This window comes from Eufriesea mexicana, unplaced genomic scaffold (assembly GCF_001483705.2).
Source record: "Eufriesea mexicana isolate 0111107269 unplaced genomic scaffold, ASM148370v2 scaffold21577, whole genome shotgun sequence".
In the NCBI taxonomy this organism is placed as follows: Eukaryota; Metazoa; Arthropoda; class Insecta; order Hymenoptera; family Apidae; genus Eufriesea; species Eufriesea mexicana.
This window is the reverse complement of record NW_016928748.1, coordinates 13,186-39,556: the sequence shown is the minus strand read 5'-3', so window position 1 is coordinate 39,556 and position 26,371 is coordinate 13,186. Positions and strand designations below refer to the sequence as shown.

At 29.9% G+C, this 26,371-nt stretch overlaps 8 protein-coding genes across 11 annotated transcripts in view; 5 read left to right on the top strand and 3 right to left on the bottom strand.

Annotated features, from left to right (window-relative positions):
• The window catches only part of hts (adducin 1-like protein hts), a 12,162-nt gene extending 8,436 nt beyond the window's left edge, over nt 1–3,726 (bottom strand). For 2 of the 3 annotated variants that reach the window (XM_017909744.1, XM_017909745.1), the window contains exons 1-6: nt 3,393–3,503; nt 2,971–3,157; nt 2,523–2,905; nt 1,980–2,429; nt 1,679–1,815; nt 1,478–1,595 (exon numbers count right to left, since the gene is read on the bottom strand). In XM_017909744.1, the coding sequence (XP_017765233.1) occupies nt 1,478–1,595; nt 1,679–1,815; nt 1,980–2,429; nt 2,523–2,905; nt 2,971–3,157; nt 3,393–3,503 (1,386 nt within the window). Of the gene's footprint in view, nt 1–1,477; nt 1,596–1,678; nt 1,816–1,979; nt 2,430–2,522; nt 2,906–2,970; nt 3,158–3,392 lie in introns of all 3 variants that reach the window. The other variant, XM_017909742.1, reaches the window with a different exon arrangement.
• A 5,735-nt stretch (nt 3,727–9,461) lies between these two features.
• On the top strand, nt 9,462–12,485 carry LOC108554443 (short/branched chain specific acyl-CoA dehydrogenase, mitochondrial). The gene is made up of 9 exons (XM_017909724.1): nt 9,462–9,632; nt 10,049–10,163; nt 10,309–10,409; nt 10,541–10,747; nt 10,866–11,036; nt 11,572–11,697; nt 11,798–11,980; nt 12,059–12,194; nt 12,290–12,485. The coding sequence occupies exons 1-9, from the start codon at nt 9,603–9,605 to the stop codon at nt 12,463–12,465; spliced, it is 1,245 nt and encodes a 414-aa protein (XP_017765213.1). The 5' UTR covers nt 9,462–9,602; the 3' UTR covers nt 12,466–12,485.
• A 328-nt stretch (nt 12,486–12,813) lies between these two features.
• On the bottom strand, nt 12,814–14,146 carry LOC108554444 (SRR1-like protein). Its single transcript, XM_017909725.1, has 3 exons — nt 13,920–14,146; nt 13,148–13,842; nt 12,814–12,922 (listed from the first exon to the last, which is right to left on the bottom strand). The coding sequence occupies exons 1-3, from the start codon at nt 14,072–14,074 to the stop codon at nt 12,900–12,902; spliced, it is 873 nt and encodes a 290-aa protein (XP_017765214.1). The 5' UTR covers nt 14,075–14,146; the 3' UTR covers nt 12,814–12,899.
• An 882-nt stretch (nt 14,147–15,028) lies between these two features.
• LOC108554478 (uncharacterized) lies at nt 15,029–17,432 on the top strand. The gene is made up of 4 exons (XM_017909778.1): nt 15,029–15,244; nt 15,719–15,797; nt 15,921–16,076; nt 16,438–17,432. Exons 3-4 carry the CDS (start codon nt 15,921–15,923, stop codon nt 17,233–17,235), a joined length of 954 nt encoding a protein of 317 aa, XP_017765267.1. The 5' UTR covers nt 15,029–15,244; nt 15,719–15,797; the 3' UTR covers nt 17,236–17,432.
• Nucleotides 17,433–17,651: 219 nt separating this feature from the next.
• On the top strand, nt 17,652–19,683 carry Rpn10 (regulatory particle non-ATPase 10). Its single transcript, XM_017909776.1, has 6 exons — nt 17,652–17,766; nt 18,182–18,322; nt 18,401–18,512; nt 18,595–18,969; nt 19,046–19,331; nt 19,421–19,683. Exons 1-6 carry the CDS (start codon nt 17,741–17,743, stop codon nt 19,666–19,668), a joined length of 1,188 nt encoding a protein of 395 aa, XP_017765265.1. The 5' UTR covers nt 17,652–17,740; the 3' UTR covers nt 19,669–19,683.
• A 7-nt stretch (nt 19,684–19,690) lies between these two features.
• Nucleotides 19,691–23,342, top strand: LOC108554476 (rhotekin-2). Of its 2 annotated transcripts, XR_001890707.1 has the most exons (5): nt 19,691–20,079; nt 21,914–22,104; nt 22,180–22,876; nt 22,948–23,245; nt 23,324–23,342. XR_001890707.1 is itself a non-coding variant. In XM_017909775.1 (4 exons), the coding sequence occupies exons 1-4, from the start codon at nt 19,933–19,935 to the stop codon at nt 23,182–23,184; spliced, it is 1,272 nt and encodes a 423-aa protein (XP_017765264.1). In that variant the 5' UTR covers nt 19,691–19,932; the 3' UTR covers nt 23,185–23,256. The 2 variants fall into 2 exon arrangements, 1 of the variants encoding a protein (XP_017765264.1); XM_017909775.1 differs by lacking the exon at nt 23,324–23,342 and having other exon boundaries at nt 22,948–23,256.
• Nucleotides 23,343–23,757: 415 nt separating this feature from the next.
• LOC108554439 (HIG1 domain family member 2A, mitochondrial) lies at nt 23,758–24,592 on the bottom strand. Its single transcript, XM_017909720.1, has 2 exons — nt 24,183–24,592; nt 23,758–24,068 (listed from the first exon to the last, which is right to left on the bottom strand). The coding sequence occupies exons 1-2, from the start codon at nt 24,301–24,303 to the stop codon at nt 23,758–23,760; spliced, it is 432 nt and encodes a 143-aa protein (XP_017765209.1). The 5' UTR covers nt 24,304–24,592.
• A 1,041-nt stretch (nt 24,593–25,633) lies between these two features.
• Nucleotides 25,634–26,134, top strand: LOC108554438 (uncharacterized). The gene has a single exon (XM_017909719.1). It carries the CDS (start codon nt 25,706–25,708, stop codon nt 26,132–26,134), a length of 429 nt encoding a protein of 142 aa, XP_017765208.1. The 5' UTR covers nt 25,634–25,705.
• The last annotated feature ends 237 nt before the right edge of the window (nt 26,135–26,371 follow it).

Below are 26,371 nucleotides of genomic sequence, written 5' to 3'. Positions count from 1 at the left end.
CCTCCGCCGGACAACGCCGTATCGCTAATTATACCAGTTAGCCCGAGCCAAACCGGAGCAAACCACACGCTCCTCTCTCCCTTTCCCTTTCCTTTCCTTTTTTCCACCCGCGGTCCCATCGATGCGCTCGATCCGCGATAAACGTCTTTATGCGATCCGGCAGAAACGCATCGCGCCGACACCCTATCTCCCTCCCTCCCTCCCTCCCTCCCCCCTCTCTCTCGTCTCTCTCTCTCTCCTTTGCCCTTTCTAACACCTTATAGGGTCGATCGATCTGGTTTTGTAAATGCAGTGGGACGAAGAGATTAATAACCATCCCCTCAACGACACGATTTGAACAGGCACACATTCATACACAGTTTCGAATGTGAATCGGTCAATGACATAAATGGTCAATATCCATGCACATTGTATGATTATATTAAGTTCGATGCTTACACAGCAACACTAAAATGCCATAAACTTGAGAAAATGCTCATGAATAAGGCTATCATTGCTCATCGAACTGATCATCAAAATATAAATTCATAACATAAATTTAACGTGATTCTTTGTATTTTCTTCCTCTTGTATTCATACATATAGTCGCACTGTTATAAAGCAAAGAAAAGGGTTCTTTTCTTTTCAAAAAATTACCTATACACGATCAACAGAAGAGATATATTTATTTATTTATATACCAATAAGCTACAAGAGAGAAGTGCAGTAAATCTGTTATAACTTTAGTTGTTTCACTAAAAGATCCATAAAGTATCATAGCAATATTTATTTAGAATTACATTTTACACTAGTCATAATAAGCAGATCGTTAAAAGCTATTATAAGCTTCTTTGTCTTAAAAATCAAGTAATTATATTCCCTTCCCATCTCATCTTTCTATATGCACTGCACAGTTTTATCGTTATCATAAATTGGAATGTATCGAAAGTACGTTAATATTACTAGAGATTAGAAATAACGAGCAAATAATGCAATACAATTGAACCGGAGAAATTAATGTTTCTATGTAATCTTGAATTTTTATTTTCAATTAGATTTGATATAAGATTTCCTTTTATCATTGAGTAAATACATGCAGTAAAGTATATTGAAAGAAAACGATGAATAATATCAAACAATATGATTCATTTGCTCTATCATTCTAATCGAGGAAAGTTATATCTTTAAAAACTTGCATGTACTATCTTTATCTTTGCCGATTAACAATAGTAATTACTTTTTGGAAAACAATATTTTAAAAAATTATTAATATAACAACATTTTCATGTAAAATAGTTGTAAATGTTGACACTGACTCATAGAAGGTATTATACTTTTTTGATAATATTATATAAGATATAATTCAAACCTTTGCACAAATTTTATGCTCCTTTTTATATATTATTTTCTTATTTTCTGGTATCATTTTATTGATTTTCATTTTAGAAACACATGATTAAATTTACTCATTTTTGTTCTCAAAAGTGATGACTTCTACCTTTGTAATTTTCTTCGGATCTGGAGTTCCCGTTTCTAGTATTTCAACCTTTTGATATACATTGGGTGAATTTAGCCAACGTGACCTATCTGTGCCTTTACGACCACCTTTCCAGAATCTATAAAAACAAATCAAAAATATAATTGAAAATTTCATTTGATAATTATAAATCATTTTTATATAACAAATCAATCTATTTACCCTTGTTTATAAAGTTCTTCCTCTTCGAGTAAATACCCCAAAGACGAGACCGCTGGTGGCACCTCAACATCATTTCGAGGTCGCGGAGGTTCCCCTTTCACTAATGGATTTCTGTATATATAACCAGTTCGGAACCCCTGTGAATGATTCAATTTATATCATTTGTATCGAATCAACATTTAAGGAATATGCACTCGATAATTAATAAATAAAAATAAGATTTTTCTGGGAAAAGATCAAAAATGAAAGGAAAAGAAGAGAATGAAAAGAAAAAAGAAAAAGAGAGAGCCCGTACACTTACTGCATTATCAAGCATCCGCATAAGCGCTTCAAATTCAGTTCCACCGATACGCCAACGCTTTTCAAGTTTTTCAGCAAGAACCGTGGTTTCAGACATCGGAACCGTTTGTTGCGGTGTTGGTGGTTTTCTCGATGCTTCGAATATAGCTTTCTTACATTCTTCAGAAATAAGATTTAAATTATCCAAACCAGCGGGCATTAGTTTCAACTGAGTTTCGCAAGCTAGGACCATATTGTAAACGTTATAGAAAGCTTCTTCGACAGTTTCTCCGCAACAGAGAGCACCGCGATTTGTTAACAGCATAACTTTATTCATTGGACCAAGATTTCTTGCTATCTTCTCTTTTTCCTCAGGTTCAAAAAATCCACCAATATATTGATGTGTACTTACTTCTCCTATTACTATGCTCTCTTGTCCGGTTGGCAGCAATCCGCACTTTAGTGACGAGATCTGATGGGGCATGAAATAAAGAAAAATATTTTTTTGAAAATATAATTAACAGATATATTTGAAAAATAAAGAAAGATACAGCTTTATACTTACAGCAGTAACGGACGGAGTGGTAATGTGAACAATACACTTAATATCTGGTCTTGCAGCGTGGATCGTTGAATGCAATTGAAATCCTGCCACATGAACCCCAAAATTGGTTGTTCCTTGTTCCACAATCGTTCCTTGCATATCAATTTTAATCAAACTCGAAGCTGTAACTTCGTGATACAACAAACCATATGGATTAACTAAGAAGTGCTCTTGGTCTTGATTTAAACGAGCTGTAATTTGTCCACCGACACCTTGGGTCCAACCATAGAGATCAAGCAATCTAAATACTGCTGCCAATTTGCAGCGCAACAGTTTCTCTCCCTTTGCATAACCCATGCTCTCTACACCACGTATATCATTAATGGGTAATACACAATTTGAATCTACAACAAAATTAAATATATTTGATAAAATATTTAAACAATTAGTAATAGTACAACCAACTCACTTTTAAACACATTTCCATTAAACCGAGCACCTTGTGCACCCATCATGTCAGAGATTTGCTGTAGCAGACCTGATGGTCCAGCACCGTCTTTCATCTGTGTCTCAATTATGCGTTCTAATTCTTCTCGAAAAAGTCGCGAATTCATCATCATTTCAACTCTCTTCCTCCTTTCCATTTCCCTCATATCCTATGAATAAAAAAATAAAAATCATGATTTTGATGTATTTGGTATACTTTTGATGTACTTCGTCTCGATAGATTCGTATGTCATTAGTGATGAACGTTAATTGTTAATTAATGATGCATATAATAGGACTATCGTGTATAACAATCTGAAGATTACAAATCTCGACAGTTTGAGCGGAAAGTTCAACATATGTACACATGGTACGTAAGAATAAAGTTTAGTTTTCTAAACTTACTGCATCGATATCGGCAGGCCGCATCTTACTCTTCTCTTCTTCTGTTAAACCGTCCATTAATCCGTTCGTATGAGGTTCGGATAGCGGTTGCTGTTGACTTATATCTGCCATCCTTGTTACTTACTTCTTACGTATTTTCCTTTTTAATAATTTCTCTTTATTCTTTCCTAAATAAAATTTTTCTTTTATATTGTTTCTTAGCTTTTCGTGTTTTTAACCACTGTCGTTATCACTGTCACCGCCGCCACTACCGTCACCACTACCACTACCACCACCACTGCTGTCGTCGCCGTCGTCACTACCGGACAGCACCACCACTATCGTCGCCGCTGTCCTCCACCTCCACCTCCACCTCCTCCTCCTCCGCCACTTCCTTCCACCCCCGCCGTTGAATACCGACTAAAACAAAATATTTTAAATTTAATACATACATGTTTTGATATATTTCTCAAAGTTAAAGAGTAAAATGAAAACTTTTGTACAATTGGGAACAATTATTTTTTCGTTTAAATAACATGTATTATTTACTTTTTGCTTTTTTATATTTCTACTATGTATAATATAATATTACACTTCATCCCCAATTGGAAAAAAATAGTTTTTAGCTGTTTTTTTTCTCATTTCATATGTGAAAAATAACTTACGGAAGAAAACTGACAGAAGACAGCAAACGATCAATAAAGTTGCGAGTAACAGCCAAGTAGAATAAGGTGCGTCAAGCGCGTAGGACAGTAGGGGGATATGACAAGAATCCCTAGAGTGACTAAAATCACAATTCCCTTTTCTCAAATTCTGACTACGTTTATTTATATCACGTGAACCCATCGTCTGGCCCTACGTTCGTTCTCTTGCTTTCACTTTCTTACACCTCCTAATATCTTGTATTGTGTATCATATTTTTCAAAATATATTACTTTATCAAATTTATATAATAATCTATTTCCATAAAATATATCTTGATTATCGCATGTCATATATTACGATTCTGTAGAATAGATGAAAATGAGTTTTAACGTGGATACTTGCAACGCAAATATAATCATAAAAAAATATGAGGACCCTTTCGTTGCATAACTTTTGAAAATGTACGTGTTTTTTGTTATATACCTTCTCATATCCATACGTTAGTACGTTAGTATCACTAATAACCTTGCTTAACAGCTCCGTATAATTCGGAAGCGTATGCTTAACCTAAATCTATGACTTCCGCGAAATCTACTGTAAATAATAGGCAAACTGCAGAGATTGTTCTACAAATTCTTTTATCGTCTACACGAAACTATACATATAGTATCTGCACTTCCACCGAATCTATGGCAATTTTCTACAATTCCTTCTTTATCGTTTTATCGATTTTGTTAAACCGAATAGCTTCATTATACACACAATTGTTGAAAGGAAAATATTATTTATATTTCCCTAAAATTCTAACATTCCAATAAATCATTGTTACAATATAACATATTAACTGCCACTTCAAAACAAACAATAGTTTTTCCTTCTTTTTTCCTTTTTTTCAATTTATCGATTAAATAGTGAAAATTTTGGATACAAACAAAGAAGTATAAACGGTTGTGCAAAGTGTATCTGACCTTAAAGAAATTTTGGACAAATAAATTTTCCAAAACAAGTACACGAATATGGTAATCATTAATATTTTACATGTGTTAACAAAAATAATATTTCTTATAATAGTACACGGGCATAAAGATCAATACACTTCTTGGTCATGACCAAATTTTTTCTTACATTACGTTTACAAACAGTTCAATTCGTTTTAATAATAAACTTTATTATTAAACGCACATTATTAAACTCACGAAAAACGTAAATCATATGTTTCTATATTTTCATTAACAATATAAGATATAATATTTATCTTTTCTATTTTAATTCTAAATTAGAAACAAATTGCATATAAAAATATGCTGTATATGAACATAATTCGGTATAACCAAGTCATGTAATTCCTTCAATTAATGTTCGTCAACGTTATTTATCAACGATATAACACCAACTGAATTCCGACTATTCGCTGCCAATCACCATTGTGTTGTATTACCATCTTTGTTGACATGACGATAAATTTTATGCTTCCTCAAATGTTATTTAATTTGCATGTAAATTTTAATGCTTTTTGCCAGACATAAAAATCTTCCAATAAAGAAACAAGTCAAAACAGTTCGAATTTGATACAACTAAATTTCGTCGATTCGTTGATATTTTATAACAAAGTATTAGTTATGCAAAAATACCGGTAACGTATAAAATTATCGAGAATAGTAAACCGAATGCGCGTATTGCGCGCGAGATATTTAATACGATGCGTCCGCTGTTCTCGGCACGATGATGTCATAACTTAAAACGTATAGCTCACTATCGTTATTCATTGGGCGGTACTACGTTTGTCCGATGAAAGGCGGAATCATTACATTCTATGTATTAATATGAGGAAAAAACACAAAAGCAAGAAATAAATTCCTTTTATGAGTATTTAATCGTTAAAACAATGAAACATCAAATGTCGTATTTCATCCAGATACAGTTTCCACTATTACTAATAATTACTATTTTCAAACAAATTTCCAATAATCGAATATCGTAGTACCATTGATAAATATGCAACAAAATTTGTAAAAGTTCATAGAATTAGAATTAAAGTATTCAAAAAACTTAATCCCAGCACACTTAGTGAAATAAAAAACTATAATTACCGATGAATTGAAATGAAACGCATTCGGATAAAAAGAAAAAAAGTGAAACAAAAAGTTTAAACTACCATAAACTGCTCGATGCACAGGTGAACATGCTTTCTATAGAATCGAAACTTGAGAACAGCAAGTTCATTTCCAAGCGACGATAGATTGCAACACCGGTAGACTGGAGTTGTAAGAAAAATGGTCGCTTATTATTGTAAAGAAACATTTACATTCGTATTTACACTTTCTTTCGTAATTATCTTTCGTAAAAATAATGGAGACAATATGAAATTCTTGAGACACTTACGCGCGCGCGTGTGCATACATGGGGTATGCTGACATTTTATTCCTGCGTACGAATCCGATCATAGGGACGTCGAAACGAACTCAGCGTATGGTTATTCGTGTAAATACGCCCAAATGACCTCTGTGTGTGTGCGCGCGCACGCGCGCATTTATCTGTATGAGCGCGCGCCCACCCTCGTGCGTATGCGTATGTGTCAATTTGTTACTCTATACAAATGTGAGTAAATTTCATATTTGCGCGCATGCGTATACATCGGGGACATTGAAAAGCAAATTCATTTTTACTTTATTTGTATCTTGTTAAAAATTGATTATCCTTTCATTACCAACTATATAACAAATGGATAAAATACATACAGAAAATGACAAGAAGAAATTGATGAACATGTTTCTCAAAACCTGATAGTTTTTATTATAAATTATTATCCATATATATATATACTAAAATAGTATGAATTCTCAAATTTATCAAATGAAAACCCAATATAAACGTCGTAATTTTTATTTTTATTATCATGCTTTTCCATCAAATATATATATATATATAATGCAACAAAATATTGTATCAAATGAAAAAGGGAAATATAAAATAGCATTACAACCACGTTGAAGCGTAAACTTTCGGTTAAACTTCATACTTAACGAACATAAGTACGAAAAGAAGGTCAATGGTTTAACAATGCAAATGGCGATACAGCAATGGAGAGTAATGGTTTTCAATGGCGTAATTATGACAGCGAGTATCCTGACAGTAATTATCAACGTACTTTTACGAAATATTCTAAAAATGATTAAAAATAGGATTCCTATGACTTGGGGATTACGTATCGTTGAAAAGTGTCTACAAATATACAAAAAATCTACTAAGATTGCCGCCCAATCATCACGACACACCCCTTACGCTACGTCATTCGTGTCAGTTATTTAGAACTTCATTCTTTCGTCTTTTAACAGCACTGCAAGTTTCGAAGTAAATTGTATCTATAGTGATATTTTCTAACATTATTCAATGAGACTTACCTAACACAAAATCGGCAACTATCGTTGATAATCGATATATCCGTATTCGTTTCGTGAACCGTTCGACTTGCGACTCGTATCACCGAGCGGTCGTTCCGTTCGGTGGACAGCTTCCCCGCCCCCGTCGCCGTCGATGCTCTTCCGGCGGCTGGCAAACCTTCCCCAAACCTCCTCCACCTCCTGGTTAGCTGGTACTGCCACCACCACTATTTCTACCACCGCCACCACTACCACCACCACCACCGCCACTTCCACTTCCACTTCCACTTCCACTTCCACTTCCACCTCTATCTTCTCCTTTCCACTTTCAATGCACTCACTTCCAGTTCTACGTTTTTATTTTTTTTTTTATTTTTTTTTGTATTCAGCCTTATGAACAATTATAATTTTTAACCTATGATTTTTTAATTTATTTACTAGCTGTATTCATCTTAGTCGAAATTTTCATGTTTAAACTTCCCTTGACCATATACAGAGTTTAATATTTGTAAATAATTTATTACAAATTCGTTATCAATACTAAGCTTCTTCGTCTTTACTTCATGTACCTACTTTCTTTCTCTCCAACTAATTATACATACGTACATAGATTGTGCGCATAATACTGATGCGCAACTGATCTACAAGCCTTCAAGAGTAATCCAACGAAAGATCCCTTCTTGAAAATATACCATCTGGTTGGCTGTCTTTTAAGCTAGGTATCCAATCAACATTCGAGTTTTATACAACCAATGATATTGCGTATAATATGTACGTACCAAAAGTCATCAAAAGTCAATGTCATACCACTCATTGAAAATGTTTGACATTTTTTTTGTCACTGTGACAATATAAAATATGTAAAATATTTATCATGAGTACAGCAAAACTAAACCAGCATATATTTGTCGATGAATTTAAAATTCTGCTCGCGATTAATTTTGCGTGATATGTTAATTATTATTACAAATTATTAAAATATTTCCTTAATTATATAGGTTTATGTACAATAGTCATAACAAATGATATCATGTATTCTAATGCATTGCACACTTTCTATGCATTTATTCATTCGTCGATTCATCTACATACTTGATACCCGTTTCGTATCCTTTCACCAATTGTAATATATATGTGTATATATATGTATTTGATTTGCGATACATAACTTGAAAAATTTCCAATAACGTCTTTTATTAGATTTTAGAAGGGTATACATATACTAATAAATAATGATTAATTTGAAACCGTTACTATAACGAAGAGACTGAAATTCTAATGTGATAATGTATTTTTGATATTTGGAAAATAGGCGATTAGCGTAAAACAGGTGAATTAATTAAGCTGAGCTAATATATTTCGATGAAGAAGTTAAATTACAAATAAACCCAAATCTTTGAAACAACTAGAAGATTAACGTACACTGATAAATATGTGAGTGAAATTCAATTGTACTTTGTACAAGATGTATTTCCATTTCTAGATTTAACGGGAACTCAATTGTTCGCGTAGTGGTTAATATTAAAACATCATGTTAAAGCATATCGTAGAAGAAAAATATATCCGTATAATCTCCAAGCCACTTTTCATTTTCTTTTACTTATTTTTCAATTATTTAGAAATTTTCAAATCGTTCAGAATATTAAGCAGAAACATCGAAAATAATTTGTTTTTATAACTTATGAAAGCCTGATTTCGAACAATATAAATTTTACATAGATACAATTATATATACTAGATAAAACAATTTTTCAAGATATATCTAAATAATTAAGTATATATAAATCCATATATGTGTGCAATGTTTCACAATTGAAACACACATAAATATAGAAACTTTATAATTTTTAATAAATGTATTACATAAATAGTAATTATTACGTTTTGGACATTTCATTAAGAAGAATTTACATCATCCTTCTTATTACATAAGAACCTGTTTGGTCTCTTTATACATGTATAAAATCAACAGGAAGTGAAACTTCAAGATCGGCATATTATGTACGATATTACGATCGAGATAATACTACAGTCTCCGATCTAGTCTCAGATCGAACAGCACTGATTTACATTTTCTCTCATTTTCGGAGTTATTGGATTTTTATAAATATTAACATATTTCATATATCATCAATTTATATTTCTTGTGAATGTCATCGGAATTAATTTGTATTTTGCAATTTAAAATATAGATACTAAACTGAACATGAATTTATATACATCTTTAATTGAACAGGTACGTACATATAAAAGTTTCTACCGTTCGCATAACTTTTGAACACTGTTTAATAACAGTGATTAAGCAAATTTAAATCAGTTGCTTTAATAACTCCAATACAATACAAAAGGAAGAAATAACGTATAATTTTAATTTGATGACGTGGCACGTAAGGATTATAAATTTTACTTTTATTGCTTTTTTTTTCTATTCATTTCATGTATTGATTCATGATTGTATTGCTTAAATATTTTACTTTATTTTTATAACGATATAGAAACTGTGTCAATTTTATGAATTAAATATGTATTCGAATAATTTGTTTATATTAATTAGATATCGTTCTTCAACAAGAAATAGTTTAGAAACGTAGTTCATATAGTCATAATATACGTATTTAAAAATGACAATAGACCAATGAAATCAATTTTCAGATATCACGAAAAATATGTACCAAAAGGCACATCAGTGCTTGTGTAGCACGAATGAATCACTGTCCTGGACCTTTATCCCAATTTTCAGATGAGGAACTGTTAATGAAAGAAAGTGGTAATTGTTATTATTATCGAATATTTCGTAGTAGATTGCTTATTTACTTATGAGGATGCAAACTCAACTTTGTATTTAATTTTTACTTGCAAATTTTACGTCGTAATGGATAGATATAAAATATAAATTTTGCAAAACTTGCTAGTTGGTAAATTGGCGAAAGAGGAAATTTCTCCCCTTGTACGAAAAATGGAGAAAGAGAGTAAAATAGACGAAGGGCTGCTACGAAAGCTTTTCGAGAATGGTGTAAGTTTTTTATTTACAGTAATATTGATTTTCAACCTAAGTAGTTCATTCGAAATATTTACCTTTATTCTTACAAATTTCTTTTTGCATTTTTGAATGGCACTCGACATCTTTAATTGATCCATTGATAGTTAATGGGTATTGAAATACCAGAAAAATATGGTGGATCTGGATGTAACTTTATGACAACAATTTTATCAGTCGAAGAAGTTGCCAAAATTGATGGATCTGTAGCAGCTTTAGTTGATATCCATAATACCTTGGTGAATTCATTAATCACTAAAGTCGCTACGGAAGAACAAAAAGCGAAATATCTGCCGAAATTAGCACAAGATTACGTAAGTAATAGAACTTACGTTAAAGTGCGGTAAATTTCAGCAAAACATGTAAAAGAAATCAATTCAATAAAAATATGTATGTTTTTCTCTTTCTTCCGCATTTGTCATTTTTTTCTAGGTGGGAAGCTTTTGTCTTACAGAACCCGGTTCAGGATCAGATGCTTTTTCTTTAAAAACTGAAGCAAAAAGGGATGGATCTGAATATGTGATAAATGGAACAAAAATGTGGATTTCAAATTCCGATATTGCGGAATTATTTTTAGTTTTCGCTAACGCAAATCCTTCTGCCGTAAGCTTAATATACTTTTTATTGTATTCCATTGAATTATTATTAAATACTATAAATTATGTTTATAATTATATTATAAAATTATACCGTATAATATTATGTAATCTGTAATGATATTAGAAAAGAGAAAAAGGAAAGAAACAAAGTTTAACTGAATTGATTTTATAATTTAAAGTTTGAAAAAATGAATATATGTTTGTCGAATAGATACATATAACGAAATCCTTCAAGTAACGACTTTAATTGATACGATACCACATAGAATTGTAATCTGAAGCTATGATAGATTTTGTTCATTTTACAATTCTTATCGCATTAGGTTTCTGTCAATTCGTTGTTCTGTCAACTCATTTAAATAGTCGATTGTGTAAACTTCGATCTTTGACCAAATTCATTTTTCTATATCTTTATCTTTGCTAAATGATAATTTTGGCAATTTTAAGAAAAAATTTTAGAAATGCAATTTAGTAAAGTTAAAATTGCAAAAGATCCATAAATACGACTATCGCATAATAATAACAAATCTTTGGTACAGGGATACCGTGGGATTACGACTTTTTTTGTTGAACGAGATACACCTGGATTGACAGTCGCCAAACCGGAGGATAAGTTAGGAATTAAGGCATCCGGTACCTGTATGATTCACTTCGACAACGTTAGAGTAAATGAATTGATTTTGTGAAACATGTACAGAAGAGCTTCGAAAATGCATTGCATAAAGATCTTAATTTTCGCAATCTTTATTCATTTCATGAATTAAGGTTCCTGAAAATAATATCTTAGGACAATTTGGACATGGATACAAATATGCCGCAGGATTTTTAAATGAAGGCCGAATCGGTATTGGAGCACAAATGATTGGAATAGCACAGGGGTGCTTAGATGCCACAATACCATACACACTAGAAAGGAGGCAATTTGGAAAAGACATATTCTCATTTCAAGTACAAGAAAAAAATTAAATTACTTTTAACGTTATGGGTACCAATATGAAACGTTTTAAATGTCTTATCTGTTTGTAGTCCATGCAACATCAAATTGCTCAAGTGGCCACAGAACTTGAATGTGCCAGACTATTGGTATATAATGCAGCCAGATTAGTTGACGTTAAAAAAGATGTAATAAAAGAAGCTGCTATGGCAAAACTTTTTGCTTCCGGTAATATCTATTCTTTTCTTTCTCAAAAGCTATAGGGTATTAAAATATCGACATTGTGCATAAATTATAACGTACATGTATCTCTTTTAACATAGAAACAGCTTTACGTGTTACTGCAAAATGTATTGACTTTATGGGTGGAGTAGGATTCACAACTGATTTTCCACAAGAAAAATATTTCAGAGATTCCAAAATCGGCACTATATACGAAGGCACCAGTAATATGCAATTATCAACTATAGCTAAGTGTATCCGTAAAGAATACTCATGAGTCAATTATAGTTAATCAACATTTATTTTGTACTTTAACAAATACCTTTTATAATTGTACTTTCTTCTTATTATTTTTCATGATATTTTGTATGCTAATAAATCTAGATTAATTCAATTATTATTTAAAAGAGACTTCATTTTGGATCATAAGGTAATTTGAATCCCACAAGATCTGCAGTTTCTTTGATACTTCGTTCACCCTTACCAGTATATTGGACTTGAATTTCTTTACATATACGTTGAGAATTTAGATAACAAAAGTATGTTTCTGCCAAGTTTTCCAACTCTTCTCGTGCTTTACATAGGACTTCAGATGTTTCCCTATGTGATCTTGCTTGTTCAAATATATATTGAATCATAATGTTGTTTTTTACTTTTTTTTCAGATGATACTTGCCGAATTTCTTGTATAAGTGAGCGAAGTAATTTTGCATTAGGTTTCATCTTTCTTGCAATCTATAACAAACAGAATGAACTATTTCTTACGATTCAAATATTAACATTCTATTTCTTAAATTTATATGAAAATTGTATATTTTTAATTTACATAATTCATTAAAATTTGATTGAGCACATTTATATGTGACGTAGTAATATTAATAGCATAATATGCCTGGAGAAATTGATATGTAATGTTACAAAATGCTAATTTACTTAATAACATGTAAATAATATAATTACAATTCATAGCATCTATTTCTTCAGTTTGTTTAGCAGTTAAATAGTCAATTTCTGTATCTTGATAGCAAGGGATCTCTCGTTTATTCCAAAAACTTTCAGGAATCGTACTAATATTCTGATCAAGAAATATATGAATATTTAAGTCATTGAATGCTTCCTCATATGTGAAATCATTTCGTAAAACAATTTCTGTAACATATGGTTGAATACGTAAAACATAATCTGTGAGAGTCGATCCATTTGTCTTTTTCAAATTGTCTACGACAATTGAGAAACTATTTGTTAAGAGAATGCACTTTGCTAACTTCTTACACCAATTTGCATAAAGGAAGTTATTAATTAAATGTACCGAACAATGTGGCATATATACTAATGTAATATTATCACGTATAATGCGTTTGCCTTCCTCGTTAATTTTTATAACATTACAATGAAGTTCGTTTAAAAGCTTAATTTCTATTGAAGAAAAAATTGGATCATATACATATATCTGAGAGTCATAATGTTTTTTCAAAGATAAAAGAAATGCCAATTGATATTTAGAAGATCTGCAACTAGAAAAATGACCTAAACCATAGCATAATATATCAGAAATGCCACTAGCATTTAAAGCAATTAATGAATCTTTCAAACAATGAAAAATGTTATCACCAAACGATGAATATTTCAATTCAACTTCAGCTTCTAGTAGTTTTCTGGAAAATTATTATAAAATTAATTTAAAAGATATGCATACACACCTTCACGAAATACATATATAAAAATTTCTTACCTAAAAATGCTTTCGTAATTAATGTTGAGGTCAGCACCATCGTCATCGTTGATATAGGAAGAAGTACTCAAATTACAATTTGTTCGATTATGTGATATACGTTTTTTTCGACGAGTTACGAGTTTAAATTCTTCACTATCTCGCATTTTAAGCATTATTCAATCTTATTGTAACTACTTGTACATATATACTATCTGTAACTAGATATACTTACACATATGAGTACATATGAATACATGTGTATTCATAGTTACAAGTCATTCTTTGTTGCTTACATGAAAGATTTACATTACCGTACAAAAATCCTCTAGCATAGCCGTATAACATAATTATACTTTAATAATTTGGAATTACAAACTAAAAATATTGTTACAATAATTATTTCAGAAACTTGTCAAAATTGTATATTTCGCGAAGATAAGAAATTCAACATAAAACGTCATTAAATTAATTAAAAATAAAAACTTGGGGAAAATTGTGAGTTTCTTTGATAAGTAGCTTTACATATATTCTATTCAACTTCCACAGATGGCGCTGCTCAATTATTGGACAAAACGAATATCGCAAATTGTTAATAACCAATACACTATTTAAAGAATATAATATACAAATTTGTTAGTAAATACTGTTAAACTGTCGTACTTTCGTTATTTTATTTTATTTTTCAATCTTTCTTCTATATCGTCTTTTGTTAAGAGTATTCCATGTTTTTATTTTTTATTAAATTCCATAATATACAATATATATGTATAATTTCATGTGAAGGATAAAAATCTAATTATAACAGGACATGTTACGATTATTCAGCTACGTATAGTTGGTCCTGTAAATATTAAAGTTAAAATAAGTAATTGTGCTTTCTGTAATCACCATTTTTAGTCATTTTGATGACTAGAACAAAATGTTACGTAAATATATTTAGATTTCATATTACTGTATAGTAAATATTATATTTTAAATGTACAAGAACAAGGAAATTAATAAAAAAGAGTGAAGAAAAAAAAATGTAAACGCAATTGTATTGAATAGTGAATACGAACAATATAATCTATGAAATACAATTGGTAATGTCCAGCAAGTAGCTACGTATACACAACGTATGACGTATGCATTATTCGTTCACGATAAATTAAGATTGAACAATTAGTCGATCAGAATGGTCGAACAAGCTATTGAACGAGTGTAAAGCAACAGTTATGACCGATTAGTATAAATCGACATGGATATGTAAAAAAATCTATAATATGTTCGTGTTGATTAATCTTTATCAACAATGTTTCGATATAGTGTTTTATAGACTAGAAGAAGAAACGTGATAAACAAAGGTAAAAGAGATATGTTATCGCACTGAATATTTAAGGTAATAAAAATGGATATTGTATGTACTACGATAAATGCATACAAAATAGGGATTTGCTATTTTTCTATTAGTAATATAAGAGTATGTGAGCATTAAATCCTACTAACGATTTTATTTTTCTTTAATTATCTATAATTAATTATCTATATGTTGCTAGATTTATTGGGAGCATTAACCACAGAAACGGCATCGAAGTAACATTATGCATAATTTAGTTTAGATTTTTCAATTTATTCAAAAATAGATTTATTAAACATTAATTATCAATTCATTAAAGATCACTCTAAACATTGATATCAATGCGATTATAACTATATATATATATATATGTTGTGTATGCGTGCGTGCGTGCGTGCGTGCTTGCATATGTTTTATATATATGTGTATGTGCAGAATTTTGTTTTTTCTTTAAAGTTTATAAACATTAAAGTAATTTTAGTCTTTCAGAAACCACAAATTGAGTCTACCAGGCAACGAGTAGGTTATCTTCAGAATGAAAAAGTGAAATTTATATTAAAGTAAGTTAGTAAAGTAATTTTTATGGAACGATACGTTTTGAAGATTATTGATTTTTATTTAATGATTCAGGAGCAAGCGAGTTATACGTTATCTGTGAAAGACATTTTTTTTTTTTTTTTAAGATGTCTTTGTACATAAAAATGAATAAATGGGCTCCAAAATTGACAATCATCTTTCAGCTAACTATTTGGAGTATTGTTGGAATTATACTTTTACAAAAAGGTGCAATATCCCTATGTGAAAGAACAAAGGCACAAAATGACACAATTAACATACAGGTTCGACACTCTAATCGACTAGAAAAATATTCGAAGTTACGGTTCGTGATAAATAACCCGATTAATGCGATTATTAAATATTTTGGAAAATGTCATCTCTGTAAATAAATAATTACTAATTATAGTTAAAATGAATATTTAACAATCGGTATTTAAACTGAATAATAATGATGATCAATCGTATTCTTAATGATAAAAATTGATATCTTATATGTAAATGGCGTACATATATATATTTCTTCATTTAATTGCTTCAAATTATCTAATTACTTTAGTATTTCTCACTTATAGCTTTTATTATTTTTTTATGCACGCTTAAAAATAAAAATGAAGAAAATATTCGATGATACTATTTTCACAGGAAAAATTTACAACCTGGAACGAAGATAAATTATTTACAGAAATAAATATCACGGAAAATCGTCTCAAAATTATAAACTTTCGAATCGAAAGCCAACGAAAAAATGTTACTATTGATCATTCTAACACTACATCGAAAAAACAGTGGCCGCGTGATTTGTATACCTCTCATACAACGAGTAGTATTGGTAATGGAATATCTAAAATAATTTCAATGATTAAGGACCAAACAGCAATTCGTCATGACTATGAAGCTAGAAATGTATACGCAATTCAAACTTCGTCAATTCATTCAAACAACAAAAATGAAGTAGAAAAAATAAATCACAAAAAGAATGTTATTATTCCACTTGCTTTTAATGAAGATTCTTACGGGAGAGAAAACACTATGATAAATAATAGTACATCAAGTGTTTCGTTTGAATTTAAAGATTTTGGTTCTACTAATTTTATCAGGCTGAATGAAAGAAATTTATTTGAGCATGAAAATAACGAAATATCCTATAAAGATGTAGGAAACAATAAGAGTGAAACAAAATCGCAACGCCTTCCTATCAATCGAGTTGGTACAGCTATTGCCATAATTATGCTTGCAATCGGCGTTGTTATGTTACTTTTAGGACCGCTCATAATTATCATACGCACTTTTAATAATAGAAGACGAACTAGAAAAATATTAAAGTCAAGGTGTTATAATGATCAGCCACCAACTTACGAAGAAGCAACATTAATGGACCAAGCACCGAAATATTCAACACTCCATTTGGACAAAATCCTCGATTCTTCCTTTACTCTTTAACTCCTTTCAACCACCGACATCTTCTCTTCCTTTCTTTTTTTCGCGCTTTCAAATTTCCTCTATTTCTATATTTCTAATTCCTAAATTTCTTTTCTATTGTTCTACTTCCTTTTGTTACCGTCATAATGTTACAAATTTTTTATTTAAGCATAATCAAATAATACTTTGTATTGTATTTAAACTAAAGATTACCTATATACATGCACATGCACGCACATATACATATATAGTACGATAATTTTATTCGCACGTAAAATATAATTTTTTCCTTTCTTCTGCAATACCATTTTCTTCCTTTGGAATCGATCAATATTGATTAGTTATTTTTATTTTCAAGAAACATTAACATTTGAAATTTTTCGAAAATTTTTCCAATTGTTGTGTAAACAAATGGATTAAAAGGAACGGAATGGAACTAAATGAAACTGGTGAACACAGACGATTGCAACGAAATATGACAGAACGGAACGAAACGGAATGAAACGATTTAGTGATTCGAACCAAGATGGTACTGGAAAGTACAATGATATGGTACGTCCTCGAATTTATTTATTGTACATTTACAATGAGCAATATATTTCTTGATTTTCGATATTATATTTCTTTTTAAATTTCATTACATCTCATGTTGTTAAAATCTCTTGTTTTCAAACGGCAATAATATTTCAATAATATTGTAAATGATAGTGTGAATGACAGTGCAAAGTTGAAATATTTTAAAGCATATTTGCGATTAATTGTTCCTTTTTAAAAAAACTTTAATGAACTTAGAATTTGATCCAAAACATAATCATAGATAAAATATGTAACAAGTGATGTGTATTATTTAAAATGTAGATCAAATATTTCCATTTTTGTAAACTAATTAAATATAGGTTATATGAATCGGTTAAAATAATTTCTTTTAAATCTGTTTTAAATAATATATAACTCGGGGTATTTGCAGTGTCGACAATAGCGATTATATGAGAAATGGAGATTATTTACCGACACGATTGCAAGCACAACAAGATGCTGTTAATTTGCTTTGTCATTCGAAAACGCGTTCGAATCCTGAAAACAACGTTGGTTTAATAACGTTAGCTAAGTATGTCAAACTATACTCTATACCCCACTGGTAGGAAATATTTTTCACCCTTCATGTAATAACTTTCCTTTTAAACAGCGTTGAGGTGTTAGCTACGCTTACTAGCGATGTGGGCAGGATTTTATCAAAACTTCATCAGGTACAACCAAATGGTAACCTAAATCTAATTACAGGAATACGAATTGCGCATGTGAGTATAATAACTACTTTTATATTTACATATTTATTTCACAGAACTTGTAATATTTGTAAATAAAAATATTAATCAACAGCTGGCGCTAAAACATCGTCAAGGTAGAAACCATAAAATGCGCATTGTGGCCTTTATTGGTAGTCCCATAGAAATCGATGAGAAAGAACTTGTGAAATTAGCGAAAAGATTAAAAAAGGAGAAAGTTAATGTGGATGTGATTAGTTTTGGTGAAGAAAGCAGTAATAATGAAGTATTGGCAACCTTTATCCACGCTCTTAATGGAAAAGATGGAACAGGCAGCTATTTGATCTCAGTTCCACCTGGACCACATTTATCTGATGCATTAATTTCTTCTCCTATACTTCAAGGAGAAGATGGAATGGGTGGCACAGGCATGGGAGGATCTGCCTATGAGTTTGGTGTTGATCCAAATGAGGATCCAGAATTGGCATTAGTTTGTATTTTATAATCTTCCTTTTTTAGTGAAATTCAATTTTATGTTATTTATGATTATCGTTTTATTTACATAGGCACTACGTGTTTCTATGGAAGAACAACGACAGCGACAAGAAGATGAAGCACGGCGTGCACAGGCTAATGAAACGACTACAAACAAACGATCAGAAACGATTAAAGAAGTACATAATGAAGAGGCAATGTTAAAACGTGCACTTGCTATGTCACTCGAAGGTGCAGAAGCTTCGTCTTCAACGGCCGACAATACAGCTCCCACTAATATAAATACACCCGATTTTGCACGTATGACTGAAGAGGAACAAATTGCTTTTGCAATGCAAATGTCTATGCAAGATCAACGTATGACAACTACACGTATATACGTATATGATCATGTATTTAAACATTTGTACACAATATATTATTATTGCTATTATTTTCTTTTATAGAAGAACTTGAATCCCTTAAAGAGGAAGCAATGGAAGTTGAAGAAGATTATGCTGCTGTTATGTCTGATCCAGCATTTTTACAATCAGTTTTGGAAAATTTACCAGGTGTCGATCCTCATTCTGAAGCTGTTCGTCAAGCCGTTGGATCTCTTCAGCAAAATAAGGATAAAGATAAAGATAAAGATAAAGATAAAGATAAAGAAAAAGAAAAAGAAAAGGACAAAGAGAAGGACAAGGAAAAGAAATAAAAAATTTGTGCTCATTAAATATCTTACTTTATATTAATCACTGTCTTATGAATATCTATATATCAAATATATCTTTCGAATTTTCAAGAAATTTATTTAACACTTTTTATATTTCATGTTGCACGAGTTTGTAAGTTCGTAAAATTAATTTTTCGTACAAAATAATTTTCCCTTATTTTTTCCTTCTATGTGTGCTTTTCGTCCATATTTTTCTATAATGGCTGAAAAACCGTTACTATTGAAGGTATAAAATGAAGTTTCAAAATGGCGCCACGTAAAAAAAATGGGACGCTACGACGTGGTCTATCAAGTAATTCTTCAGAGGAAGAACATAATTATTTGCGTTCGTTAAATGATTATCAGGCACGAGTTCGAAGACGGGAAAGTATTCGAAATTGTAAAAATGTAGCGGTATGTAAATTTTCGGTAATTGATTAAATTTTGTTATTTAATTTGCATTATTGCCTTGCATAAAATTTCTGTGGTTCATAAACTTTTTAAAACTATCGAAGAAATAGCTTTTGTGCCTTTTTATGCCTTTTAAATAAATTATTATAAGAAAATATAGGTTACGTTTTATATTTGAAAGGTATTAACTGTCATGTCTTATAAAGTAATACGTACAAATTTTATTTTAAATATTATTAAAAAATGAACACGACAAATCTAGGAATTTTAACACTTTGATTAATCATTGTCACATACAATCACATATGTGATTTCGCTGTTCAACGGTTATTACACACTACGATGTAAAGATGATCTCACATAATCAGCAGTTATCGATCGATATCTTGTAGATGTAACGTTGTACTCTCAGCAATTATGATTAAGCCTTCTACAGATACCATATTCCCTTATCAACTTTAATTTATTCTAGTTAAATGCTTTCTAATTGGATGCAAGTTTAGCAAACAATTAATTTTCTCTTTTTTCTGTGAGATCTAAAAGTCTTATATTTCATACTCGCCTATACAGCTATTTTGCTGAATTTAGAGTAATTATTATTTGTAATGTAAGAACATCAAGCTTTATCTTTGAAATGAATATTTTATTTGATTTGAAATTGAAATTTAAGGAAGAACTCTAAATATCATTACCAATATTGATACATTCAACAAAGATAATTAAAGTCATTTGTTCCAAAAAAAGAAAAAAGTTATGAAACTAATGTGTATCATTTATTATAATAAATCTATGAGAAGTTGGTCATTTAGTCAGAAAATGATTGCGTAACTGAGAATCTACTTTCATTAAAAACAAAAAAGTGACCAAAAAAAATTATTTTACACTTATTGAATTATACATTATTTAATACTAACTAGATTTATGTAACAAATTCAATAAATTCAATATGATACAAAAAATTTCTTTTATGTGTCATTGAAACATGGGTAACCACAATGAATAAATCATACAGTACACAATCAAATGAGTTAAACATTATCAAAATGCTTGTAATTGACATTACTAAGTACACACTTGAAGGAAGTACAACTCAAGTCCTAGTTATTCAGTGATATAAGACTACAAGAAAATAATCAAAATTATTGGACAGGACATAGTTAACAAATGCATAAAGATTATGCAGAATTTGTACTGCTAGAAGGAAAAGAAGACGAATGGTACTTATGTGTCCTTTCCACAAATTGCTATTGAAAATTGTTTTAAAATTTTTCACGCTCAATCGAAAAGTGTGAATTAATCTAATGCACGTGTCTAATAAATAAATATTTATAATTAATTTGCCAAGGACAAATAAAGTTATATAATAAAGTTAAATAAATTTGATATAAATGCTCCTTTATTAATAATTATGCTATAATTATATTAGTAATGATTGTGAAAATATTATCACATCATGGCAGTCAGAGTATTCAATGTCAGTTCTCATTCTATATTTTGTAAAATAATGAAATTAGAAATGTTTAAACAAACACAAGTTGTATATAAACATATTACTGGTTATTGTGTATCATTGCTATATAATATGAAAAATAATTTACAAAATATTGTATATTTTATACATGCAATTAATGCAACTAGTAAGAACCAGGCTTGAAACTTGTCAAAAAATTTATTACAAACTATTTTCATTGATTTGTTTACACAGAATATTTTATCATTATGAATTGTGTATATGGAAAAATATTTTTTGAAAATTATAGCTAGATTAGAAATTTGTGTAATAAAAAATAGTGAACGTAATAATAGAAATCATTTTTATAAAAATAATTTTGTTTAGGAATATGATTTAGAGCAAAAAATAGAATTAGAAACTAAAATAAAAGAAGGCTCTGCAAGACTGTTAGCTGCTGCACGACACCCTGCACAATGTTTGGAAGCAGCACGTGCCTTGTTTACCTCAAGCAAAAGAATGTTTACCTATATGATTGAATTAGAACATCAACGAAGAGATGCATCATTGAAAACGATGTATTATTAATTTATTTAGAAAAATACATTAAAAGTACGACTGTAGGTAATACTATATAGCATTGTATGTTTCAGCACTTCAGAAAGTAAAGGAAAGTTATCTATCTCAGATCTTAGATTTCCTTTGATGTGGAAAGATTCTGATCATTTTAAAAATCGCGGAGATTATCGAAGATTTGCAATATTTTGTATAGTTCGAGTTGGCGCAGAAGTTCATGATACAAGCTTACTTTTTCCCATTGATAGAAAACAAACGGATATTAGCTTTCCTGACGTTTTATTATTCCATAATGTATCAGCTGAATTTGAATTGTCTTTAGAAGTTTATAGTCATATTTTACAAGAGGATCTCAGCATTGCCAGTACTCCGAGAAAAATTAGAAGAACTATTCATTCTTCAATTTCAAAAACTGTAGGTAGAACATTCGCAGCAACTCTACGAGATGAATATGTGTCTAATAAAGCACCGCAATTTGAGTTGATGGCATACGCAAAGATGACACTTGACGATACCGATGGGGACATACGTTCACATGAACTAATATTAAATAATTTTGCGAATAAAGTTCACACCTTGCCACTTTTTGGACATTTTTGTTGTCGCTTAGCTGTTCAACCGTACTACATCGATAAAGAAGTTTGCGCCGGATTCGCAATTGTAAATAGTCAACGATGTTGGATACGATTACAGGGATTTCAATTGCAAGCTTGGAAATCAAAAAAATGTTTAGAAAAGTTACAAACTCCTGTTTGTATAATTTGTATAAACAAGGTGAAATGAAACATCAGAATATATCTTTTAAAATTTTCTATTAATAGTATTATAATATTATTGGATTTTAGAAAACCATCGTTCGCCAATCAAAAGCAGTAAAAAATCAATTACGGATAATCAATTATATAAATGGTAATGAGAAGCGCGATATTGTAGAATTATACTCAAACGAAGATGTTCAGAAATGGTTTGAGCAATTAACAATGTGCATTAAAGAAAATGCCAAGTGGAAACATACAGTGATAACAGTTCAACAAATTCCAAATTGTGAGAATTCGAATGAAGATACAAATATACAAATATAAAAAATTCTTTTGATGATAACAAATAACAAAAATCTTTCTATTACGAAACGCCATTAATAGGGTAAGATTTTTACGAAAGTAAACACATTTCGTTGATCATAATTATAAAAGTCGTAACTCTTTTTTTTTTTTTTTACAGAATCAACTATCCTAAATATCATTTCCAGGAATAACCATATAAAATGAATCATTAAAATTCGCTTCTAAATATTCTAAATATTGTAATAATACACGAACAATTCTAGTAAACATAATGACATTGCTTCACTTAAATTTGATAGGTGATTCTACAATAAGTCTTAACATATTTAGTAAGACAGTATCTGTAATATGAAATGTTAATCTTTATAAATAAAGAATAGTTTCCTTAAACAATTTCAATATTAACCCATAGAATTTACGTTTTCTTATCAAAATTACTGCTGAATAAATTTTATAGACAAATGAAATCAAAATATGTTGCAGTGCTTTTATAATATAAGCTTTTACAACTATAATAACATGCTTTTTTATATAATATTTATCATTGATTGAATTGTATATGCTCAATTGCTATATTTTTTAACTCAGTATTCAATGTTTATCAGATTTATTAGATTCATCAGATTTATTAGATTCATCAGATTTATTAGATTCATCAGATTTATTAGATTCATCAGATTTATTAGATTCATCAGATTTATTAGATTCATCAGATTTATTAGATTCATCAGATTTATTAGATTCATCAGATTTCACCTTTGACAGAAGAGCACTAAATATAGTGACTAATGCTACACTCTGTGCTGCAATGCGAGCATTCATCATATAATACGATAACCGTTGTCTTCCGTGTATAAAGTTCCATACACCATAAGAAAAAGCAGCCACAGCTCCCAAATTACCTGAAATATTGAAAAAATTAAAAGAAATATACTTTAATATACATCTCATTAGGCATTTAAATTGCATCATTATACTTGTAAATCAAATAGCAAAATAGGTTATAGTAGTTGTACCTGCCAATAGCAAAGGATGTTCCTTTAACACATGTAGAAGTTTGATTTTATTTCTTACAGTATGTGAAGACATTTCATTTAATTCATTTACTTTTGAGTTCTCCAGTGTAGTTTGCGACATTATTATTTAAATGCTAAATTGCAAAGTAGCACTCAATTTAAGCGAAAAACAAATGTCGACGATAAAATTGTTAATTTTTACTTTTACACTGAACAGATGAGAATCAGATTAATCACAATATTTTTGGTTAATAAGTAATAATATATATGATTCTTAACCAAAATAAACCTGTAATACGACGTCCTACGACGTGTTCTTAAGCAAAGTATGTGCTGTGATGTAAGGTGCAAAAGGAGTAATGACAAAGAAACTATACGAATGGTGTGGGAACAAGGAACTAAAAGAAATTATTTTGTATAAATCAATATTATATGTATTTTAGTCCATTTTTACTTTCCTTGCACTTTATTATTATAGCTAAAATGTCAAATAAGTATTGGACATAGTTATCGTAGTGATTATAAATAGATTATGAAACAGTAATGTACCATTTGTGCGCATCGCACATCTATATACGTATTCAATTGCTGCTGTTGTTTGGAATTCTTTCCATCAATACACTGCTCTATTTTTTATAACTGTCTACTTTTGTTTCCATTCTCTTCATTCGTGAACATTTTAAATTACCGAATTTATTTGAATCACTTATAAAAATTCATATTTCACAAATACATACAACATACTGTAATGGAATTAATAGAAATTGGCATAGGTATACGTCGAAATTTAAAATCGTTGTTTAACAGAAAAGAACAGGAAAAATTAGTATTACAACACATCAAAACGTTACTGGATTGCAGATTTTCAAGTAGGTTAATGATTTTATGTTTGTTTTGTCATTAAATATTGTGCAAAATGAAAATTTGGTAATTTGTATTTAATTATGTATATGGAAGAAATTAGAATTGATTGGTGGATCGAGATTGTATTAAATTATACAAACAAGTACGTTCATTTTTATATAAAACTGATTATGATATTGTGATTATTAACGATACAGAGTTTCTAAACTTCAAAGGTAATTACGAGGGTAATACGAAATTATTCTAAAGTAAGAAATTTAATATTTTGCATACATGTTTCAAGAAGATGCAGTGTAATTTTTGTACAATTATATTTACTATTACATGTGTCTAATAAATCAGACAATAATTCTTTTTAATAAATTTTCTGAAAATAAATTTTTATATATTAAACAAATAATTTTCAAGACTTAGTGATTCAGTGGTAGTTTATCTGTAAAGCTAGTAAAATTGGTCTACTTTAGTAGTATCATTATAATTTTATCATTTCATAAAATTTACACATAAAAGTTTAAAAGTCAGAAAAAGAAAACAGAAGAAAAGAAAAATTATTTTTTGACTGCTTTGTAGGAGAATATTCCCTTAACACATTCCATGCCATGTGTACTATCAGTAGTATATGTTAAATTTTACATTTTGTGTAGAAAAAATGACTTGGTATGAAACATGTTAATACCCTTCTCAATTTTGTTAGACAAAGACTATTGTACGTGATAGCATTCATGTTATGTAACAAAATATCTAAAAAATCAAAGGGTCCAAATATGAAAGATATTAGGGGAATATATGTAGCAAGCCTAAATCCACCAATGTGTTCAAATGATCAAGAAAATGCATTACTGACTGAAGAAGAGATACACAAATATTTCATGTTCCTAAATCACAAGAAAATCCTTGATCAAGAATTATTCAATTTGAGAATTAAAGGAACAGAATTTGCTTCAATTCAAGAAACTGTGGATGTATTATACAAACATGATAATATTAAAAATGTAACTGAAATGGTTATAGGAATATTAACCATAGCAAATAGAATTACGTTTAAAAGTCTGTATAAACAATATGATTCATACCTGGTAAAACATTAAATCAATGATATTTTTCCATATATTTCATATCTTATTTCTGTTTCTTATGTATCCTTTATATTGTTCATTTGCCACTTTTATATAATATCAATTCTATATAAGAGTGACAACATTGTTAAATTTAATAAAATTTTCAAAGAAGTTATTTGTTTAAACATGATAGGTTTGGAACGATTCAATGTTACTGAGGAATCATCCTTATTTTTATGTCTTAATGAACTTATTTTAAATTGTTTA

Excerpts from the sequence above, each read along its gene's own strand:
- LOC108554439 (XM_017909720.1), bottom strand. The coding sequence starts at position 24,303 with ATGTCGCAAACTACACTGGAGAACTCAAAAGTAAATGAATTAAATGAA. Across the intron at positions 24,069-24,182 it reads ACATCCTTTGCTATTGGCAG|GTAATTTGGGAGCTGTGGCT; the intron begins GTACAACTACTA and ends TCAATATTTCAG.
- LOC108554444 (XM_017909725.1), bottom strand. The coding sequence starts at position 14,074 with ATGCTTAAAATGCGAGATAGTGAAGAATTTAAACTCGTAACTCGTCGA. Across the intron at positions 13,843-13,919 it reads AATTACGAAAGCATTTTTAG|AAAACTACTAGAAGCTGAAG; the intron begins GTAAGAAATTTT and ends ATAATTTTCCAG. Across the intron at positions 12,923-13,147 it reads AGAAATAGATGCTATGAATT|ATTGCAAGAAAGATGAAACC; the intron begins GTAATTATATTA and ends TGTTTGTTATAG.
- LOC108554443 (XM_017909724.1), top strand. The coding sequence starts at position 9,603 with ATGAATTTATATACATCTTTAATTGAACAG. Across the intron at positions 9,633-10,048 it reads ATACATCTTTAATTGAACAG|ATATCACGAAAAATATGTAC; the intron begins GTACGTACATAT and ends ATCAATTTTCAG. Across the intron at positions 10,410-10,540 it reads GAAAGCTTTTCGAGAATGGT|TTAATGGGTATTGAAATACC; the intron begins GTAAGTTTTTTA and ends ATCCATTGATAG.
- LOC108554476 (XM_017909775.1), top strand. The coding sequence starts at position 19,933 with ATGGCGCCACGTAAAAAAAATGGGACGCTACGACGTGGTCTATCAAGT. Across the intron at positions 22,105-22,179 it reads GATGCATCATTGAAAACGAT|CACTTCAGAAAGTAAAGGAA; the intron begins GTATTATTAATT and ends TGTATGTTTCAG. Across the intron at positions 22,877-22,947 it reads GTATAATTTGTATAAACAAG|AAAACCATCGTTCGCCAATC; the intron begins GTGAAATGAAAC and ends ATTGGATTTTAG.
- Rpn10 (XM_017909776.1), top strand. The coding sequence starts at position 17,741 with ATGGTACTGGAAAGTACAATGATATG. Across the intron at positions 18,323-18,400 it reads GGTTTAATAACGTTAGCTAA|CGTTGAGGTGTTAGCTACGC; the intron begins GTATGTCAAACT and ends CCTTTTAAACAG. Across the intron at positions 19,332-19,420 it reads AATGTCTATGCAAGATCAAC|AAGAACTTGAATCCCTTAAA; the intron begins GTATGACAACTA and ends TTTCTTTTATAG.
- LOC108554478 (XM_017909778.1), top strand. The coding sequence starts at position 15,921 with ATGTCTTTGTACATAAAAATGAATAAATGGGCTCCAAAATTGACAATC. Across the intron at positions 16,077-16,437 it reads ATGACACAATTAACATACAG|GAAAAATTTACAACCTGGAA; the intron begins GTTCGACACTCT and ends CTATTTTCACAG.
- LOC108554438 (XM_017909719.1), top strand. The coding sequence starts at position 25,706 with ATGAAACATGTTAATACCCTTCTCAATTTTGTTAGACAAAGACTATTG.